Source organism: Sapajus apella, unplaced genomic scaffold, assembly GCF_009761245.1.
Source record: "Sapajus apella isolate SASKATOON/1434 unplaced genomic scaffold, GSC_monkey_1.0 scaffold50, whole genome shotgun sequence".
NCBI classification, from domain to species: Eukaryota; Metazoa; Chordata; class Mammalia; order Primates; family Cebidae; genus Sapajus; species Sapajus apella.
Genome location: NW_022436990.1, coordinates 12,303,660 through 12,320,240, shown reverse-complemented (window position 1 = coordinate 12,320,240; position 16,581 = coordinate 12,303,660). Strand labels below are relative to the sequence as shown.

The 16,581-nt window shown below is 35.1% G+C and overlaps 1 protein-coding gene across 10 annotated transcripts in view; it reads left to right on the top strand.

Annotated features, from left to right (window-relative positions):
• Nucleotides 1–16,581, top strand: part of SCFD1 (sec1 family domain containing 1) — a 108,275-nt gene that overhangs the window by 4,929 nt on the left and 86,765 nt on the right. For 7 of the 10 annotated variants that reach the window (XM_032242635.1, XM_032242631.1, XM_032242639.1 and 4 more), the window contains exons 2-6: nt 610–680; nt 2,764–2,852; nt 5,943–6,033; nt 11,948–12,070; nt 13,896–13,983. In XM_032242635.1, coding sequence (XP_032098526.1) covers nt 610–680; nt 2,764–2,852; nt 5,943–6,033; nt 11,948–12,070; nt 13,896–13,983 — 462 coding nt within the window. Of the gene's footprint in view, nt 1–606; nt 681–2,763; nt 2,853–5,942; nt 6,034–11,947; nt 12,071–13,895; nt 13,984–16,581 lie in introns of all 10 variants that reach the window. The other 3 variants (XM_032242638.1, XM_032242637.1, XM_032242633.1) reach the window with 2 other exon arrangements.

Sequence of the window (16,581 nt, the reverse complement as noted above, 5' to 3'; positions counted from 1 at the left end):
TAGCATAACTGTGATTTTTGATGTGTATTTGCTTAGCTGGAGTTATCAGTTATCTACTATATGGGAAAGTCTGTTTTATAAGGGACAGAGAATTTTAAGCAACTTTTCAGTGAATCTGACAGGATAAATTGGTTGTAAAATATGCTCTTACATGACTATAGACAAATCTGCTGTATGAAGGTTTTGTATATGAACCAGTTGAATATGCCATGGATAATTTTGTTTTTAGAAAGACTGATTCTTCTCACTGGACCCCTCCAACTGAAAAAAAAAAAGGATTGACCCTGATCTATGCTTTCAGCCTGACAATAAACAGACAATAGCCTCAATATATTGAGGCTATTGCAGTTTCTTCCTGAACATTTCCCATAATTTCACTGGGGACAGATACTTATTGTATTTTGGGAAATCTCCCAAATACATGCCAGTTAGCATGATGGAATAGTCTTGCAGGATCTGACCCCTAGTTCTACATACAGTCATTTGGTTAATCAATTTTACTAGAGTTGATTAATGTATTTTATTTTGGGGTAGTAAATAATAAATGATGGAGGGAAAATAAAATCCTAAAAAACAATGACAATATTTGATAAAACTTTTTATTTTCAGTGGCTTTGAAGCGTATGTTGAATTTCAATGTGCCTCATGTTAAAAACAGCACAGGAGAACCAGTATGGAAGGTAAGAATTTATCTTAAAGGGAACTGATTTCTGTTTTTCTCAGCCCTCACTGGTGGTAATTAAAGGGAAATTATTGTAATATGGAAGAAGTAACACCTATTAATTATTATGAATGTTTTCTTTTTATTTAACATGATGTCTTAATATGAATCTTTTTGACAAACATTCTGTGGAGTGAGACTGGTGATAAAATAGTGATTTTCATCTAGGGAGTCCAGTTGATCTCTTGGGTAGTATCTCACTGATAGGTCTTTACCCTGGTTGATGTTTTGTTCCTTAGCTTTTCAAGTCCAGACTTTGGATTTTATAAGCTTACTTGGGGTTAGTCAGATTCAGAGGGCCTGGATTATTATTATTATAAAAATCTCATGAGAGTATGATCTGTAAACTGTAATACCAGTTTATTTATGAGATATAAAACTGTTAATTGAACCAGAAAGCAATCTACAATCTTTACCTCTGAGAAATACTGGAGAGCCTTTAAAAATTCCTATCGTTAGGCTTCTTCATTTTAAACTTTATGCAGATTCCATCTCTTTCTTCAGATATTATGATACAGTTGATTAGGTTTAAACTTACTGGTTCACAGTTACTTTATATTTCTCTCGCTAAAAATTAAGAACAAATCAACTTGTTTAGAAGTTAGGGTGTTTTGAAAACTCTATTCAGTCTTAGTCCTTTGGGTTAACTCTAAAAGTAGTTAAGTTGTCTGTGTTGAATTCATAGTTTAAGCTCCAGAGTGTCCCCTGGTTTTCTCCTTTCTGTTCTTTTGTGAGCATCTTCCTGTTGCCTTTTATGTAAACTATACTTGTTTGTTTCTAAGGCCAACATTGGGATTTGATTGAAATAGTTTGAGAATTTCCTGGGTACAAATTTTTGTCAAATACTTTTCCTACCCATAGCTTTTTATATCATAAGATTAATAATACACATGTATTGAGATTAAAAGAGGGAAGATTTTTGAAAGATGCAACATCAACCTTTTATAACTAAAAATTAGATTTTCAGCCTCTCTAAAGGAAAGCCTGGCATTCAAGAAAAACATGTTTTCATAACAGCATATTTAATTCTCTCATCAGCAATTTCTTACTCCATAAAGAATTAATGAAGGTAGTTCTGAAAAACACTTACCAGTTGAGCATCTCTTTTACTTGCCTTAACTGTGAAACTAATTTTGAATTTAAAAGCCTAGTTGGAGTTCTTACCGTTCCTCAAAGCTATCTGTTTTAATACTTTGAGAATGTGAGGAAGTATATTTGATAGAATAAGGCTATCAAATACTCTTTAGGGGCTTAATTTTTTTTTTTTTTTTAAATGAGATGAAACCTCGCTCTGTCTCCAGGCTGGAGTGCAATGGCATGGTCTCAGCTCACTGCAACTTCTGCCTCCTAGGTTCAAGTGATTCTCCTGCCTCAGCCTCCCGAATAGCTGGAACTACAAGCGCCCAATCACACCCAGCTAATTTTTGTATTTTTTAGTGAGATGGGGTTTCACCATGTTGGCCAGGATGGTCTCAATTTCTTGACCTTGTGGATCCACCCACCTTGGTTTCCCAAAGTGCTTGGATTATAGGCGTGAGCCACCATGCCTGGCGAGAGACTTAATTTTTTTAAATGAGTATCTTTTGAACCTGAGATGCTTAAATTACAAAATTTTTTATTATAGTCATGGAACTTGTTACATATTAGTTTTGAAAGTGGCTAACTTTTACATCTCTGTTTTTAAGAAAGATATATGTGAACTGGAAAAAAAAGTAAGGGTGTGAATGTGAATTTGCTTTCAGTTCAAAGTTGTTTATTATAGCTTAAGATAAGGATTTTATAGTCTCTATTTTTTTAACCTAAAGAATTTTATAAGAAGAAATCTATATATTTATTTGTTTATTTTATCCTGAGTAGTAGTGCTTTAAGAATGTATTACTGCCTGGATGGACATTTGGGTGAATAATGATGGAAAATATTAAACTGAGGCAAGGATAATATTTCTGTATATATGCTTTATTAAAATAAAAATTACTTCGACATTGTCTTAATATGGGTTCACTATTAGTCACTGATAATGATGACACATGGTTTTTTAATAGGTACTCATTTATGACAGATTTGGCCAAGATATAATCTCTCCTCTGCTATCTGTGAAGGAGCTAAGAGACATGGGAATCACTCTGCATCTGTGAGTTTTTACATATTTCTAATAGTGGCATTCATTTTCAAATAACATTATTAAAGATTTCTTTGGCCACCCTGAAATCAAATTATTAAAGAACATTTATAGAGAAAAATAGTGTGAGGTTACAGTGTTTATATAGTGTTGAACATTTTTCCTCATATTTTCTTTTATTCAGTTCCTTATTTCTGAGATTTAAAAAGTATCCTGAAATTTAAATTTCAGAATTTAAATTTTCTCCCTTGGGTCTTTTCCTACAGACTTGGTTTACCTTGTGTGTAAAAGAATAGAACTGGTAGTCTTAAGGCCTCTTCAAGCTCTAAAAGTGTTTTGTCCCTTTAATTTAAATACACAGATTCTTCTTGACCTACAATGGGGTTACATACTTATCAACCCATCATAAGTTGAAAATTTTGTAAGTCAAAAAATGCATTTAATACACCTAACTTACCAAACATCATAGCTTAGCTTCACCTACCTTCAGCATGCTCTGAACACTTGAATTAGCCTACAGTTGGACAAAGTCATTTAACACAGAGCCTCTTTTATAATAAACAGTTGAGCATCTCATGTAATTTATTGACTACAATGCTGAGAGTTGAAAACAGAATGTTTGCATAGGTGCTTGAGGTATGATTTCTACTGAATATATACTGCTTTTACACCATCATAAAGTCAAAAAATCCTAAATTGAACCATTATAAGTCAGAGACTGTCTATACTTTTTTTTAAAAAAGGAATATCTAATTAATCATTCATATGAAAAATTTAAGTGACTATGAAGTAATGACTGTTAATCACCAGAGGAGGCTATCTATGTTGTCCTAACTGTTAAGTTTATTTGATTATATTGCTTCTGATATGTTTAACAAAAATCAAATTGCCATACTTTATGGACTTGCCTATTAGAACATTTGAAGAAGAGGCCAGGCGCGGTGGCTCATACCTGTAATCCCAGCACTTTTGGAGGCCGGGGTGTGTGGATCACTTGAGGTCAGGAGTTTGAGACCAGCCTAGTCAACATGGTGAAACCCTGTGTCTACTAAAAATTAGCCAGGCATGGTGGCGTACCCGCCTATAATCCCAGCTACTTGGGAGGCTAAGGCAGGTAAACTGCTTGAACCCAGGAGGCAGAGGTTGTAGTGAGCCGAGATTGTGACACTACACTCCAGCCTGGGCAACAGAGCCAGATTCTGTCTCAAAAAAAAGAACATTTGGAGAAGGACTGTGTTCATGGATGGATACTAATACCTCTGTATTCTAAAAGAATCCAATTTTATGGTGTTCTAACCTATTTGCGTTTTGTTCTATTTATGATGTTATAACGAATTTTTATGATATTATCATATATTGAATTGAAATGTACTCTTATTGGGAATATGGTTTTAGATTTTCAGTAAGTAGCTTACCAGAACCTGGTTTGATGAACTCAAATTCTTCAGTTGTATAATTAGTGTTTATTAAAATAAGTAGACTATTGTGTCAATTCCAAATGTCCTTTTTTATATTTCTGAAATTAGGACCTGTCTTATCACTGATAATATGTCATAACTGGCAATGTTTTTATTTCTCAGTAGTAATTAAATATATTTTAAAATTATTACCACCTTGGGTTTCATGAAATATGATATTTGATGAGTTTTTCCTTTCATTTTTGTGTCAGACTGAAATACGCAGATTTGCTTTGATAATGTGTTAATTCTTATGGACTGAAGTAAAGTTTAATTTGATGCCATCCTTGGAAATTGTGGTTTATTAATAAGCATTGGGTGCCATTGTCCCTATAACAAGTGTTTAACTTTTTAATTTACTAATGGAGAGAGTAGAGTTTAGAAGGCTTAAGTGAATACCTCACCTTTGTACAACCAGTTAATAACAGAGCCATGGACACATTGCTTGACCTCTAATTCTGTGCTGTTTGTCTACTGAACTGTAGTGGCTCAGTAACAGTAACTAACAGAAGTGAGGCCTAACTCAGTACTTCATTAAGGGGTGACAGAATAGTCTACCAGTTTGAGAGTCTAGTAATCTCTGCCTAACTTGCTACTTTGCCACCAGAGCATGGAAATATTACACAGTTACCATGGTGTACTCTTGTGTACTTTGCCTCCAACCATTCTTCTCTATTTGCTGGAGAATACTGTATCATTACTTTATACTCTGCAAGCTGAGGCTAATTTGTAGGAAACAGTAATTTCAAGTTTCCAGAATATGAAATGGTGGTTGTAGCCCTTTAGGTAGTTGGACAAGCAGTGTAAAAAAGAAACAACCTATTGCAGCCATCACATTATCCTTCTTGGTGTCAGTGGCAGCAGTTATTAAATATAGGCCCACTGGCAGCATGTACCTCTTTCCTTTCTCTCCTTGATTATAGAGGAATGACTAGAGAGAGGTGAATATTCCTCATGTAAGCGTGGTTTGATGTTGGGTTATTTGCGTGGAAATTGTTCCTAAATTGTAAAAGGAGAAAACCGTCAAGTGACTTAATCTGTAAGATGCTTACATTCTCTTACGAAATAATAAATAGGCAATAATAGATTGTCTTTAAGTTTTAAGGAGACATTTATATACCTTTTATTTTAAAAATATATTTGATTTCATGTTTAGTTAAATTTTTTTTATAGATTCTGAAAAATTGCTTCTAAAATTTTTTTCATTGCATCCCCCAGCTTTCTAATTTTCCCCTCAGAGAGACACACCTTCCTCACACTCACTCTTCCCTTCTGACCACCACCATATTTCTGTGAAAAGTGGGAGTAGGGTTGATTTTGAATATGTTTTAGTTCTCATTCAAGGAGAATGTTGGTAGAAAGGAATGTCTGACCATAAGTGGTACTAAAAGTGTGAGCAGAATAGAACAAATGAATACTAACAAGAAATTAGGGTCTTATTAATACTAATAAATAATATCAACACTGACATGGGAGAAAGCTAGGTTAACTCACTGATTAATTGCAACAAGAACTTTTTGAACACTCGTTACTGTCCTTAAGCTAGTGAACTCCTATTTTGAGAAATATTGGAAATATTGTTTTAAACTATCTTTTTAGATAAGTGACTGAGAAAAAATAAGTTTTAATTCCTTATGTCTTCTAGGCTTTTGCACTCTGATCGAGATCCTATTCCAGATGTTCCTGCAGTATACTTTGTAATGCCAACTGAAGAAAATATTGATAGAATGTGCCAGGTAATATGGGTTCTTACTTTCTGGACTCCTGAATTTTGAAACAGATTAAAAAAAAAAAAAAATTCCTACATGCCCATGGTGAAAAATCAGAAATTCCCATGCTTACTTTCTCACTCTGATTTTTGAGACTATCTTTGGATTTTAAACAGCCTGAAAGACTTAAAACTTTTGGCTGAAGAAGTATTATACAGTAGTCCTCCCATATCTACAGTTTCACTTTCCACAGTTTTAGTAACTCATGGTCAACCAGGTACTGAATATATTACAGTAGTGAAAATATTACACTATTTTGAAAGAAACCATGTTCACATAACTTTTATTACAGAATATGTTGTTATAATTGCTGTATTTTATTTCTAGCTATTGTTGCTAATCTGTTACTGTGCCCAATTTATAAATTATAAATTAAGTTTTATTATACGTATGTATGTATAGGAAAAAACATACAGGGTTCAGTACTGCCTGGTTTCAGGCATCCACTTGGGTCTTGGAAAATAACCCCTGCAGATAAGGGGGATTACCATACAGGTAAAGACTGAATCTGGCTTTAAAAAACAGAAAGCCTAACTATGTTGCCTTTCTAACTTATATAGGGTTTTCATTTTCTGAAATAATAGCAAGGGTGGGAGTAGGAAGTCCACGCTGGTGCAGAAGCACTATAAGGTAATCAAAGACCCAGGCTGCTTTTATCACTGATACTCACTTTTAGTTTGTTGGTTTTCTTTGTCTTGCTTGTTGCTGCACCTGTAGGCATCAAATCTATGTTCACAGCAAGAAGAGGAGGGAAATGGACTGTGCCAGCCCTGACTGTTGATCTTGATCAGGAAAGCTAAGCCTTTTCAGAAACTCCCAGAAGTTTCTTCCTTTATTCTGGGTAGAATTAGCTACAAGGTTAGCTGCAAAAGTCAATATTTAGATGAGTATATTGTCAACCCAAAGAGAATCTAGCAAGATTCTTTTAGCAAAGAAAAGGAGAAAAATAGGTAATTGGATAGGTAGGTAACAGTGTCTTCCACAAGTCACAGCATCTTTGTTATTGACTGTTGAATCAAATTGCCATTTACGTCGTTAGTGAAGTTTGCCAATTTTGTGTCCTGTGTAGCTTTATGATGCCTAGCTTTCTCTTTTACCCTACTTAAACTCACATATGCTCATTATGAAAGAGGTACCACTTATAATCTCTTCTTCTTTTTTTAATAACACCTTTATTGAAATTATACTTCACATACCATACATTTCACTCATTTAAGGAGTACAAGTGTATGATTCATTGTTTTTTGTTTTCTTAAATATTTTATTGCACTTTAGGTTCTGGGGTACACATGCAGAACATGTAGGATTGTTGCATAGGTACATATATGGCAATGTAGTTTGCTGTCACCATCCCCCCATCACCTATATTTGGCATTTCTCCCTATGTATTCCCTCCCCAACCTCCCTAGTCCCTGCTGTCCCTCCCCTATACCTCCCCAACAGACCCCAGTGTGTGATGCTTCCCTCCATGTGTCCATGTGTTCTCATTGTTCAACACCCACCTATGAGTGAGAACATGTGCTGTTTGATTTTCTGTTCTTGTGTCAGTTTGCTGAGAATGATGGTTTCCAGATTCATCCATGTCCCTACAAAGGACACTTAACTCATTGTTTTCTATGGCTGCATAGTATTCCATGGTGTATATGTGCCACATTTTCCTTATCCACTCTATCATCGATGGGCATTTGGGTTGGTTCCAAGTCTTTACTGTTGTAAACAGTGCCATAGTGAACATACATGTGCATGTGTCTTTATAATAGAACAATATATAATCCTTTGGATATATACGCAGTAATGGGATTGCTGGGTCAAATGGAATTTCTATTTCTAGGTCCTTGAGGAATCGCCACACTGTCTTCCACAATGGTTGAACTAATTTGCACTCCCACCAACAGTGTAAAAGTATTCCTATTTCTCCACATCCTCTCCAGCATCTGTCTCCAGATGTTTTAATGATCGCCATTCTAACTGGTGTGAGATGGTATCTCAATGTGGTTTTGATTTGCATTTCTCTAATGACCAGTGATGATGAACATTTTTTCATATGTTTGTTGGCCTCATAAATGTCTTCTTTTGAAAAGTGTCTGTTCATATCCTTCACCCACTTTTGAATGGGTTTGTTTGTTTGTTTCCTGTAAATCTCTTTCAGTTCTTTGTAGATTCTGGATATTAGCCCTTCATCAGATTGGTAGATTGCAAAAATTTTTTCCCATTGTGTTGGTTGCCAGTTCACTCTAATGATTTTTTCTTTTGCTATACAGAAGCTCTGGAGTTTAATTAGGTCCCATTTGTCTATTTTGGCTTTTGTCGCTAAAGCTTTTGGTATTTTAGTCATGAAGTCCTTGCCTATGCCTATGTCCTGAATGGTTTTGCCTAGGTTTTCTTCTAGGGTTTTTATGGTGTTAGGTCTTATGTTTAAGTCTTTAATCCATCTGTAGTTAATTTTAGTGTAAGGTGTCAGGAAGGGGTCCAGTTTCTGCCTTCTGCACATGGCTAGCCAGTTTTCCCAGCACCATTTATTAAACAGGGAATCCTTTCCCCATTGCTTGTTTTTGTCAGGCTTCTCAAAGATCAGATGGTTATAGATGTGTGGCGTTGCCTCCAAGGCCTCTGTTCTGTTCAATTGGTCTATGTCACTGCTTTGATACCAGTACCATGCTGTTTTGATTAGTTTAGCCTTATAGTATAGTTTTAAGTCAGGTAGCGTGATGCCTCCAGCTTTGTTCTTTTTGCTTAGAATTGTCTTGGCTATGCAGGCTCTCTTTTGGTTCCATATGAAGTTTAAGGTGGATTTTTCCAGTTCTTTGAGGAGGGTCATAGTTAGCTTGATGGGGATAGCATTGAATCTATAAATTACTTTGGGCAGTATGGCCATTTTCACAATATTGATTCTTCCTAACCATGAGCATGGAATGTTTTTCCATCTGTTTCTGTCCTCTCTTATTTCCTTGAGCAGTGGTTTGTAGTTCTCCTTGAACAGGTCCTTCACATCCTTTGTTAGTTATATTCCTAGGTATTTTATTCTCTTTGTAGCAATTGTGAATGGCAGTTTGTTCTTGATTTGGCTCTCTTTTAGTCTGTTATTGGTGTATAGGAATGCTTGTGATTTTTGCACATTGATTTTGTATCCTGAGACTTTGCTGAAGTTGCTTATCAGTTTCAGGAGATTTGGGGCTGACACAATGGGGTCTTCTAAATATACAATCATGTCGTCTGCAAATAGAGACAGTTTGACTTCCTCCTTTCCTAATTGAATACCCATTATTTCTTTTTCTTGCCTAATTGCTGTTGCTAGAACTTCCAATACTATACTGAATAGGAGTGGCGAGAGAGGGCATCCTTGTCTAGTGCCAGATTTCAAAGGGAATGCTTCCAGGTTTTGCCCATTCACTATGATATTGGCTGTAGGTTTGTCGTAAATGGCTTTATTGTTTTGAAATATGTTCCATCTATACCTAGTTTATTGAGAGTTTTTAGCATGAAGGGCTGATGAATTTTGTTGAAGGCCTTCTCTGCATCTATTGAGATAATCATGGGTTTTTGTCTTTGGTTCTGTTATGTGGTGGATTACGTTTATAGACTTGAGTATGTTGGACCAGCCTTGCATCGTCCCCAGGATGAAGCCTACTTGATCGTGATGGATAAGCTTTTTAATGTACTGTTGGAATTGGTTTGCCAGTATTTTGTTGAAGATTTTTGCATCGATGTTCAATATGGATATTGGCCTGATGTTTTCTTTTCTTGTTGAGTCTCTGCCAGGTTTTGGTATCAGGATGATGTTGGTCTCATAAAATGAGTTGGGAAGGATTCTCTTTTTGTATTGTTTGGAATAGTTTCAGAAGGAGTGCTACCAGCTCCTCTTTGTACATCTGGTAGAATTCTCCTGTGAACCCATCTGGACCTACGCTTTTTTTGAACTTCAGCCCTTGTTATTGGTTTATTCAGGGTTTCAGCTTCTTCCTGGTTTGGGCTTGGGAGGGTGCAAGTATCCAGGAATTTATCCATTTCTTCCAGGTTTACTGGTTTATGTGCGTAGAGTTGTTTGTAGTAATCTCTGATGGTAGTTTGTATTTCTGTGGAATCGGTGGTGATATCCCCTTTATCATTTTTTTATTGCATCTATTTGATTCTTCTCTCTTTTCTTTTTTATTAATCTGGCTAGCTGTCTGTCTATTTTGTTGGATTTACTGATTTTTTTTTTTTTGAAGGATTTTTTTTGTCTCTATCTCTTTGATTCTGCTCTGATCTTAGTTATTTCTTGTGTGCTAGCTTTTGAGGTTTTTTAACCTTGCTCCTCTAGTTCTATTGCATTGATATCTATGTCTGTCCTTATGCCTGTACCACACAGCCTTAATTTCTCTTGCTTGATAGCAAGTTTTGAAATTGAGAAAATGAGTCCTCCAACTTTGTACTTCTTTTTCAGATTGTTTTGTCTTTCTGGGTACCTTGAATTTACAAGTAAATTTAAGATTAACTTGTCATAAGTTTTGTGCTTCTTTTGTTAAATTTATTCTTTATTGTGTTTAATGCTATTATGAATGGAATTCTTAATTCCATTTTTAGGATTATTCATTGCAATTGTGTGAAAATTCAATTGATTTTTATATATTTATCTTGTATCCTGCAACCTTGCTGAACTTATGTGTCCTTTTGAAATGTATGCATCATTCCTTAACAACTTTCTTACTTTCTGGCACAATAAGATGTTCCAATATAGCCTAGTATTTTACTTTCTCTGTCCCAGTCCAGGATTCAGACATTTGTCTAAGGAGCCCTGGTTGCTTCCTGTAAAGAATGGTATTTAGGAATCAGAATCTGGGCATTAGGTACACTCATTGTGACTCGAGTGTCAGTCTTCTTAGGTCCTCTCAATGGGAAAACCTAGGAAACATATGTATGTATTTGTACATACACTTTTATGTCTATATTTATTTCTACATTTCTCCCTGTCTTCTCCCCACCTATCCAAATAAATAGATAACCTCCAAAACTATTTCAGCTCAGCAACACAGGACTCACTCTAGCATTTCCCTTTTCTCTTTACAAATTTTGTAACTCCTTTCTCAGAGTGAGAAACATGGTTCCCAGTATCCTGAACATATTACTTATTTCTCAATCCGTATGCATAATCTCTTGCCCTTGATTGAACCACAGCTCTTACCACCTTCCTCACAAAGGCTACAACCCCTCAGTTTTTCACATTTTAACATCTCTGAAATTAGGTACATCTTAAAATTGATCCATATGTCACAAAATTGTATTGGCATCATTAATTCTTAGTGTTACATAAAGTGATGGTGCCTGTTACAGTCGGTGACATCTTAGATTTGAGGAAATACAGTTATTTTGATATATATTTGCTAAAAGTATAAGAAGATAAGTAAATTTGACTCAATAATTTGCATAACTTAAATTGCACTACTTTTGAGCAGTTGAGAAGAAATACTTTTAGGATTGGTAATTGGAATTATAATTTGTGTACAATGAAGGATTTGTTGTGTCATCACATCACAAAACAGTTGAAGGTCATGTCTGCCAAATATAACAAGTGTTTTACCATATTAGTGAGCCATATCTGGATATTTTAAGAAGACTGCAGATATGCTGTATTAAAGCAGTTTTGTACTATATTGTAATTAATGAGATTTTGTTGATAATATAATTATAATTTTATAACTTTATTAAGATACATTTTAGTTACATCTGATAACCAGATAGCCAATACTTCTTCAAAGCTTTTTTCTCTTGGGATGCGTTTTTTGATTGTCATTTAAAAATCCTGTCTTTTAAATGTAACTTTGTTCTTATAGTATTTGAAACATATGTATTCATGGTCTTCTTTATACTATCCTGTAAGAATAAGTTTTCATTGTATTGATAGGATCTTCGAAATCAACTATATGAATCATATTATTTAAATTTTATTTCTGCTATTTCAAGAAGTAAACTGGAAGATATTGCAAATGCAGCATTAGCAGCTAGTGCAGTAACACAAGTAGCCAAGGTAAGAGATTTTGGTTGGTTGATGACATTTTATCAGTGTAAAATATAACAGTGTTCTGAAACCTGTAGTTGGCATAGATATCTAATTGACAGATGACCAGAACGACCCAAGAAATGTTTAGGCTCAATACTTTTGAGTTCTAGTAATATAAATTGTCTTCAACTTGAACTGGGAGAAATAAACAAAACTAAAGGAACTTACTATTTAATGATTTGAAAGACAGAAATAAAAAGGAGAATGAGTTTTTAGTCTGGTATTTGTATAATCTTTTTAGGTCAACTCAGAAATAATTTGACAGTTGTATTGTCATAAACTGTATTGAAAGTATGTTGACATTGTTTTATCTGTAATTATTATAATCATCATACTATTTCCGTGTCTTTTTTTTTTTTTTTTTTTTTTTTTTGAGAAGAGTCTCATTCTGTTGCCCAGGCTGGAGTACAGTGGTGTGGTCTTGGCTCACTACAGCCTTCGCCCACCGTGTTCAAGCGATTCCCTGTCTCAACCTCCTGAGTAGCTGGGATTATAGGTGTCTGCCACCATGCCGGCTAATTTTTGTATTTTTAGTAGAGATGGGGTTTCACCATCTTGGCCAGGCTGGTCTTGAACTCCTGACCTTATGATCCACCCGCCTCTGCCTCCAAAAGTGCTGGGATTACAGGTGTGAGCCACTGTGCCTGGCCTTCCAGATCTTTTTTTACTTGGGAAAGAGGATCCAGAGGATCCAAAGTGCCCATGTTGCATATTGAGATCCAAGTGCCTCTGTTGCATATTAAGAGAAAAAGAATTCACTCAGGCCAGCAATTGTACATCATAGTAACTTTTTAGTCAGGTTCAGCTTCAGTTATAAATCAATTTGTAAAATATATTTCTGGTTATAATCCTGTTATGCTCTGTGTTTCTTGAATTTAAGCAAGATATGCATATAAATTCCAGAGTACTATCTAGGGCAAATAAAAGACTAAACAACTATGCATATACTTTCTATTTTTTTATTGATTTTTCGTTTTTAGATTTAAACAGACCACTAATATTTATGTTTAGTTTTTGAGACTTAAGCCTTTAATGTTTGTGCTCAAAATTTATTAACTTCACATAAAATAATGGGAACAATTTTTGTTTTCTTGTATTGTTTTGAGACAGTGTCTCACTCTGTTACCCAGGCTAGAATGCACTGGTGCTATCACTGCTTACTGCAGCCTTCAACTCCTGGGTTTGTGCCATTCCACCCAGCTAATTTTTTTTTATGCTGCCCTGGTCTCAAGTTACTGGCCTCAGGCAGTCCTCCTACGGAAGGACTCCAAAAGCTCTGGGATTACAGGTGCAAACCACCTCATCTAGCCTTAATTTGGTTAGCTAAATTCAGTATATTTCAAATAGTTCTCTTATTTTTTCTCCTACTCTGTATTTCCAAAGAACTGGCAAAGCTTTTCCCCACTTTATTATAAAAGTTCTTTGTGTAAAATAATTACTGTAACTTTCTTGGGAAAATGTAATGAAAATGATTGTTAAAATTCTATGTTTTCTTCGAAATTGATATCTATTCCCATCCCAAACACAATTTCTTATATCTACTTCAATTTCGTTTTCTGAAAATCTTACTCTCCTCCTTCATATTTATTGCCCAAAGGCTCCTCATTCTTGCTCAATTAGGTTGTTACACAGGACATTTTTTACTTATTGAATATTTCAATAACTATGATTTTTTTTCTTTTTTTTTCTTTTTTTTTTTTTTTTTCATTTTTTTAGATTAGACCAAACTAAATTTACTTTCAATATGGCTATATTGTAAGATTGATTTGTAAACCTTATCTTTTCTTTCTAGGTTTTTGACCAGTATCTCAACTTTATTACTTTGGAAGATGATATGTTTGTATTATGTAATCAAAATAAGGAGCTTGTTTCATATCGTGGTATGTAAAAATAGAAATGTTGCAATTCATTGTTAACAAAATGAATGGTATACTGTAAGAAAAAAAGGGAATATGTTTAATGGACTCTAAAACCATCTCATTTATAGCAGTAGAGCTATAGAAACTTTTTAAAAGCACATGGAGAAAACTTTTTGAAAGCCCTTGGAGAAACCTGTGTGAATGGTTCACTCATGGCAAGACAATATTTTAGTAGCAGAATTCAAATTAATGATCTAATACGTTGTTCTTGGACAAGAACAAGTTAGCTTACTTCACTGTGCTTGTAAAACACTGGAATCAGCTAATAAGCTCCCTGAGAGAAGAGAATGAATCTTTTGGTTTCATTGAGCTCTAGAGTATGTGTTCTTGTGGAAATTCCTAAAAGGGTATAAGTATTTGCTGAGTTGTTCATGTGAGAGATTTTTGACAATGGCTATTTTTTTTCATTTTTTTAGATTAGTTGAGACGGAGTTTCGCTCTTGTTACCCAGGCTGGAGTGCAATGGCACGATCTTGGCTCACTGCAACCTCCGCCTCCTGGGTTCAGGCAATTCTGCCTCAGCCGGGACTACAGGCACGCGCCACCATGCCCAGCTAATTTTTTGTATTTTTAGTAGAGACGGGGTTTCACCATGTTGACCAGGATGGTCTCGATCTCTTGACCTTGTGATCCACCCGCCTCAGCCTCCCAAAGTGCTGGGATTACAGGTGTGAGCCACTGCGCCCGGCTGACAATGGCTATTATTCACAGAAATCTATTTACAGTTGCATTTTAAATGAATTGGCAGCTTATTTAAGTTACATGTTTTAAAGTCTAGTTTTCCTTTAGCCTTTTTAAATTGAATATGAATTTTGTTATATTGTTTATAAGTCTGGTAAAGTAAAAACAAGCATCTTTATTCTTGATGGATTAACTCATATTGAACAGACTAAAGTCTCCTAATCAGTCCCATTTAACAAGCTTAATCAGAAAACTTAGTGTGTAAAATTCCCTTAAACATTTTAAATTTTATTAATAAATTCAGAATATCAAGTGGGTTTTTTTTTTGGTACTGTACTTCATATACCAGACCAGACAAGTTTATAATTCTAACAAGCAAAACCTACCCAAGTAGTTAAATAATTCTTTAAAAATAATTAAATTTGTAATGAGTGTAAAATTTGTTAAATATTCATCTACGTATAAGTTTAATTACATTTTTTATACCTCCCAGCTTCTTATAAAGAACACGTTTGAGATTAATTACAAATTTTAAAGTGTAATCACATGGCTAATCACCCAGATTCTCAGTGATGATAATAGTCATAGCTTGCTCTATGCCAGTCAGTGTTTTAATTTAAGCACATTATAATATAAGTTAATTTACTCCTCAGAATAACTTTATGAAGTAGAAATTAGTTCCATTTTCAAGATGAGAAAATAGAGACAGAGCTATTATGTAACTTGATGAGGAAATGGTAAAGCCAGGTGACTAAACACAGGCAGTTTCACTCCAGAGATAACATTCTTTTTTTTTTTTGAGACGGAGTTTCGCTCTTGTTACCCAGGCTGGAGTGCAATGGCGCGATCTCGGCTCACCGCAACCTCCACCTCCTGGGTTCAGACAATTCTCCTGCCTCAGCCTCCTGAGTAGCTGGGATTACAGGCATGCGCCACCATGCCCAGCTAATTTTTTGTAGTTTTTTAGTAGAGACGGGGTTTCACCGTGTTGACCAGGATGGTCTCGATCTCTTGAACTCGTGATCCACCCGCCTCGGCCTCCCAAAGTGCTGGGATTACAGGCTTGAGCCACCGCGCCCGGCCGATAACATTCTTTATCATTATGTAATTATATGCCTAATTGTCTCAAATGTTGCAAGTGCTTTAAAAATTTTAAATATTCCTAAACATGATCATATTAATACCATGGTATTGATTTGCAAATCTTTTTTATTCTAAACTTTCCATGGATTGGGAGCAAGCAGATTTATTATCACAGTCAAACTAAGGCTGCTATCTCAGACAAAGAAGCTGTTATCTCAAGTTGAAGTTATCGATTAGCAATTTATGACTGTTAGGGTTATTTTTCATTCACAGATGTGAAACCTAGGGTATAGGACTCAAGGGCTGGATGCTTCCATGTAGATTTTTCTAGTGCCGGTTATTAACAAAAATATACTATACCTTTAACTAAAAGGTATGAAGTGTCTACAAATCACTTGTGCCACCAATTAATTAAATGAATTTGGTATGTTTCCTTCAATTGACATCCCCAGAATGTACATGATGCAGATTGTGTCCTTTGATTTCTTTCATCTGATTGAGATAGATGGTATTTGCAACATCGGAGTAATAGCCCATTCCCTTCTTCTGGATTCTGTGTAGCCTGATCGAATTCTTTTATTATTTGTGTGTTAATCTGGGTGGACCACACTTTCTTTAGATACTTCGAGATATCCTGTTGAATTTGCATTCTTATGCTCCACAAGTGGTATTAAATTTTACATGTGTTTTCACTTTCAGTATATTGGGACATTAAAAAATACTTTGTAGATAATAGTTTAGACAGTCTTTCAACATATAGTTATTGATCGACTTTATCAGACACTGGCTTGATAT